Genomic DNA, 5,617 nt, shown 5'->3' with positions numbered 1-5,617 from the left:
CCTCCCCCCCCTCCCGTCCCCCTCCACCGGTCCAGGTTCGCGAGCGGGACTGGGCCAACGTCATCACCGCGCACGAGGGCGACCCGGCGGCCTACACGTGGAGGCTGGCGCACTTCAGTCGGGGGGACCACGTGCTGGAGCCCCCGGGGGAGGTGAGCTGAGGGGAGGGAGAGGGGGGGAAGAGAGACACACAAGTCGGGCGACGAGGGGAGGGGAGCGGGAGAGGGAGATCCAGAATGCGTTGGGAAGGGGAGGAGGGGAGGGGGGTTAAAGATTACTCTTATATGGTCACGCGCGAGGCCGTATCAGAGCCACACAGGGTATCCGTGCCGCTGTGGTGCGGTGTGGTACCTACGTGTCATTTTGCTGTGTGTGTTTTACTGTTGTACAGCTGTTCCGGAAATGTCCGATGACTTATTTCCCCTCGCGTTCCCCCTTAACTCCTTCCCAACTTCCCCTCACCTTCCTGCTGACGTCAGGAGCTGTACGGCACCCCTGCCGCCCCCGTCACCTCCGTCGCTCTGAGTCAGTGCGGCAACTTTGGCTTTGTGGGCAGTGCCGCGGGGCGATTGGACCGATACAATATGCAGAGCGGCCTGCACCGGGGTTGCTACCTGCGGGGGCGGGGGGCGGGTGCGGGGGAAGCTGGCAAGGAGGGGCAACAGCCGCCGCCGCCGCAGCAGCAGCAGCAACTACGCACCGGAGGGAAGGGATCGGCGGCGACGCCGGGGGGCAGAGGTGAGCGCAGGGTGGGGGGCAGGGGAAACCGTCGAGGTACATACGTACATACATACATACATACGTACGTACATACGTACATGCGTACATACATACATACATACATACATACATACATACATACATACATACATACATACACCCGAACTTCTGAAACTGGGTAACGTAGCGATCCAAAAACATTTAAAAGGACATGGTCCACCCCCCGCTCCGATAGCTTCTAAACCCAAAATCACAACCCCCGCAAACCCCGCAACCCCACAGCAGTATCGGCTGGGCCCCTCCCGGCTCATAACGGAGCGGTGGTAGGTTGCGCCGCGGAGGGATCGAACCGGCGACTTGTCTCTGCGGGTTTGGACGGCATGTTGCGGATTTGGGATTTCCGAACCTGCACCTTGGTGGCGGAAGTGGCCCTGGGGGGCCCAGCAGTACGACTTGTACTGCACCCCGTCACGGGCCTGGCGGCGGTGGCGATGGCGGATGCGTCGCTGCGAATGTACGACATTGAGGTGCCGCGGCTTGTACGACGTTTCCGTGGACACAGGTAGTTCGGTTGTGGCGGGGCTGTGTGTGTGGGGGCGGGGCCGGGGGTTGGGGTTATATAGGAGATGCCGCCTGCGTCTGAAAATGGACTCGGGTGTGGTCGTGGTGGTGGTTTCGGAGCTTGTCGAGATGGTGGATGCAACAGCGAGCGAGGGCGCGGGCAGAAGAAAAGGGTCTATCACGGCAAACGTTTTCATTCTGTGGCAAGGACGGGCTGCTCGCGTGGACACGGATTACGTTACGCCGTACACGTGAACCTTGTCCATCCGTGTTACGACACCGTACGTCCTTTCTCGGTGCCTCAAATTTAAAGCTCCGGATCTCCCGTATATCCTCGCGAGTCCCCCTCCCCTCCCCTCTACCCCTCCCCTCCCCTCCCTCGAGTCTACCCCTCCCTCTACCCCTCCCTCGAGTCTACCCCTCCCTCTACCCCTCCCCTCTACCCCTCCCCTGAGTCTACCCCTCCCTCTCCCTCCCCCCCGTCCCCCTCAGTGACCGCGTTACGAGTCTGCTGCTCTCCTCGGACAGCAAGTGGCTGTTGAGCGCCGCTATGGACGGGACTTTGAGGGTGTGGGACGTACCCGCGGCTCAGTGCCTGCAGGTGGGAGGGCGGGCTGCATGTATGTATGTATGTATGTATGTATGTATGTATGATGTTACAGGGTGGTACAGCTTCACCAGCGGCCCCCTTTCCCGAGGCAGTTCCCTGCTCTCCCCTGCTAGAGGGGCGCCCTAATCCGTTCACCCCATCCGACTTCAGAATGTATTCGTTGGGTTCAGCAACTCACCACCAGCATCCAACCAAACCTAGCGGATCAACGGCGCCTCAACTTAATTCCTGGTCAGCTCGCATATTGCTATAATCACGTCCTACACCGTCCACAAGATGGGGGGCCACCTCCCAATTCAACACCCCTCACACACCGAGGGGTCGGCAGGCGGATTTGAACCCGGAACCTCCGGGAGCAGAAGTCAGGCCTTAACTTCTCCAGCCACCTGTATGTATGTATGTGCGGCCCAGATCCGCTCATTGTCTGTCTGTCTGTCGCGGTGGATGTAGATGTCAAATTGGTTCGAGCTTTGTCGGTGTATCGCGTTCGCGTCGGTCGGCTGGCCGGATTAGGATAGTTGGGTCGGTCGGGTCGGTCGGGTCGGTCGGGTCGGTCGCGTGTTTGGGGGGTTGGGAGGAGCACTTGCATGTCACCAGCAGCTTATCACCAGCTTATCAGCCAGCTTTGCTCCAATTTCGTCAATGCTGCCGCCAGGCCGGCGGCAAATATGTTTTATTCCAGCTTACGTCAGCACTACTTTTTTCCCGCCTTGACACCTACCTCTACTTTAGTCTTGGTGGCTAGGTAGGCAGGTAGGTAGGTTTCCGCGGTCGTCATCATTACATCATCCCGAGGTCGCCTCCTTCAAAACCGCCTTCTGGTCAGTTCTACGTCTTGTACATTCTTTCCTTGGCAGCAGCTTCACACTCGTTCACGTGGTTCGTCTTTCCCCCCCTCCCCCCCTCCTTTCCCCAGGTCATGAAGCTGGGCTCCCCCGTCACCAGCTTGAGTTTGAGTCCCTCCCTGGACTTGTTGGCCACCACACATGTGAACAGGAGGGGAATTTACTTGTGGTCAAATCAGGTGGGTAGGTGTTTGGGGTGTATGTGCAGGGTGTCAAGATTGAATGGACATGCCTCGTGGTATGCATGTATGTATGTCGGCAACGCGCTGCTGCCTCATAGCTCACATTTTCTGAGAGCTCCTGTCCCTTGATGGCGCTTCCCTCCGTGCGCGCGTTGTCAACCCCCCAGAGTGCCGGATGTGTTTCACGGCTCCCTCCCCGCCTTCCCTGCCCCTCCCCTCTCCCCCCTCCTCTCCCTTTCCCAGGCGCTGTTCGGTTCCCCCACCGCCATACCCCACAGCGACAAACCCGTACCTGTCGTACGTACTGCTCTTCCCACCATTAGTGATGGTCGTCGTACAACTGGTCGTGGGGTGGCAGATGAGGTTGTCGATGATGAGGCTGCAGAGGACGCGGGTATGGAGGACGCGGAGGACGAGGGCGGATGTTCGAGCGATGAGGTGGGTTTTACTACGGGGGCTTGGGGGCGGGGAAGGGGGCCTTAGGGTATGAGGTGTGCGTAGGTGTAAGTGTAGGTGCTTAGGCCGTGTGCGTGTATTTGTTTTGCAAGTTGATTGGCAGTTTTGGTTGGTGTGGTTAGGCAAATTGGGCCTCTTGCCGCTGTCTGATGAAGTGATTTGGTGAGGGTGGGTGAGCTCATCTACCTCCGCCCCCAACCCCACCGCCACCCCCACCTATCAGCCATATAGTTCTGCACCTCTTTAAACGTTTTCAATCTTTGGATCTTTCTTTGGATCTTTCTCTGGGTTGCGTCAATGTCGGCAACTGTAGTGTCTGTTTTTTACTTCTGCATCACCCCACCCCATCCACCTCACACCCCGGCCCTCGTCATGCTGTTGCTGCTCTTCACCTTCAGGAAAAGGCGGATTCCGCGACTCGCCGGGGAGATACCGCGACGGCTGCGGCCGCCGCCGCTGCTGCCTCTCAGCTCGTACACCTGCCGTACGAGCTCCGAGACCCGGTTTCCGGTTCCCCACTGCCGCTGGCCCCCGACTTGGTGACCATGAGTTTGTTGCCCCGAGCCCACTGGGACAGCCTCACCAAGATTGAGGTGAACAGCCTGCGTGTGTATGTATGTATGTATGTATGTAGCTATGTATGTATGGTGGTATGTAGGTACGTGGTATTGATATATGTGCTGAATCCCCGTGATGCCGTGTCGTGTCTGCGTGCGTGTGTGTTTTGTGTTGATCTTTGACCCAAAACGCGCGCGCGCAGGTTATCAAGGCGCGCAACAAACCCATCCAGCCGCCGAAGAAGCCCGAGGCGGCGCCGTTCTTCTTGCCCACAATGCCGGGACTGTCCGCCAACCCCGTCTTCGAAACGGCAACGGGTGGTACGGCGGGTACGGCAGATGGAGACGGAGAAGGCGGTCATCCTGAGGGAGCGGAGGAGGGCGCGGAGGCAGGATCCGGTTCGTCAGCAGCTGGCGGAGGCGGCGGATCGCGAGTCTTACGACTACAGCGCAGCGGCGGAGGCGGCGGCCGTAGCAGCGGCGCTGCTGCCGGCCCCGTAAGCCCCTTCCTGCACCAGCTGCGTCTGTCAGCGGCGGCGGCGGCGGCGGAGCTTGGGGGCGACACGGACGGCTGCAGCAGTAGCAGTGGCAGCAGCGGCCGTGTCATGGAATGCTACGCCCCTGTGATGGCAATGTTGCGGAGTATGACCCCGACCGCGATTGACAGAGAGCTGCGGGCCCTGCAGGTGGGGAGGGGGAGAGGGGGGGTCTTGGTCGCCTGGTGGGGGTGAAATTGGGATGCCGTACTTGAGGTTTTCGTGGTGCTGTGCTTTTCATGCCATGGAAGGAAGGCGGACGGCGCTTTACCTGACCAAGATTATCAAGAGAGGCAGTAGTAATAGCAGTAGTTCTTGTTGTTGTGTGACGGTGGTGGTGGTGGTGGTGGGTTGTTATATGGTGGTTTTTGCCGTTTGGTTGCAACAACAATACTTGCTTTCCAGTAACTTCTGTCCGTCTGTCCGCATCCTCAGGTCCTGGAGGGCAGCTTATCCGAGGCGGCGGAGGTTGCTGACGTGGCGGCCCTACTGGATGTGTTGATAGCCTCCCTGGAGTGCCGGAGGGACTTTGAACTCTGCCAGGTGGGCCTTTTGCCTTTAGCGAGGCAGGGGTGATCAGTCGCGGTGCCGTACATGGTTTCATCCGAAGGGAAAGCCGGGAAGGGGGGGGACAAGGTATTGCCCTCACCCCCCCATTGGGGGGTGAGGGGAAGTCTTCCACCGGGGACGAGGGAAGGAGGTGGTGGTGAGGGGGGTTGGGGAGGGCGTTACGGGATGGGTGTGTGTACGGCAATGTGATATCGTCTAATTGAAAACAGCAACGGTAACTGTATCGGGGCGCTGGCGGGGTGGTGTTACCTGGGGTGGAGTTTGGGAGTCGGAGTCGTACACATAAACACACCCGTCATTCTCCCTCACCTTTTTCCCGCTCCTTCCCCCGTTTCCCGGCCTCCAGGCACTTCTTAGCGTGGTGTTGGCCGTACATGGTGACGTCATCTCCTCACGCCCCGTCTTGACAGCCCGCGCTGTGAAGCTCCGAAACCTGGTGGCTGACAGTTGGAAGCGGTTGGACTCTTTATTTCAGCACGTGCGGTGCATGGTGGGCTTCTTTGGAAACCTGCAGCATGCCTAGGCAGGACGTGCAGGAGGGGAGGGGAGGGGAGGGGAGCCATGCCGGGGATCAAGATTA

At 59.4% G+C, this 5,617-nt stretch overlaps 1 protein-coding gene across 1 annotated transcript in view; it reads left to right on the top strand.

Moving 5' to 3' along the window:
• VOLCADRAFT_59899 (uncharacterized protein) overlaps window positions 1–5,560 on the top strand; it is a gene marked incomplete at both ends in the record, with an annotated part of 10,389 nt that extends 4,829 nt beyond the window's left edge. Inside the window, 11 exons of the mRNA XM_002949915.1 lie at window positions 36–152; window positions 483–633; window positions 1,006–1,282; window positions 1,774–1,882; window positions 2,808–2,915; window positions 3,162–3,264; window positions 3,873–3,967; window positions 4,135–4,261; window positions 4,463–4,617; window positions 4,903–5,010; window positions 5,384–5,560. Of these exons, the coding sequence (XP_002949961.1) occupies window positions 36–152; window positions 483–633; window positions 1,006–1,282; window positions 1,774–1,882; window positions 2,808–2,915; window positions 3,162–3,264; window positions 3,873–3,967; window positions 4,135–4,261; window positions 4,463–4,617; window positions 4,903–5,010; window positions 5,384–5,560 (1,527 nt within the window). The remainder of the gene's footprint in view (window positions 1–35; window positions 153–482; window positions 634–1,005; window positions 1,283–1,773; window positions 1,883–2,807; window positions 2,916–3,161; window positions 3,265–3,872; window positions 3,968–4,134; window positions 4,262–4,462; window positions 4,618–4,902; window positions 5,011–5,383) is intronic.
• Window positions 5,561–5,617: the final 57 nt, after the last annotated feature.

The sequence above is a fragment of the Volvox carteri genome (assembly GCF_000143455.1).
Source record: "Volvox carteri f. nagariensis unplaced genomic scaffold VOLCAscaffold_16, whole genome shotgun sequence".
NCBI lineage: Eukaryota > Viridiplantae > Chlorophyta > Chlorophyceae > Chlamydomonadales > Volvocaceae > Volvox > Volvox carteri.
The sequence above is the reverse complement of the archived record's forward strand: the minus strand, read 5'-3'. Positions and strand labels throughout refer to the sequence as shown.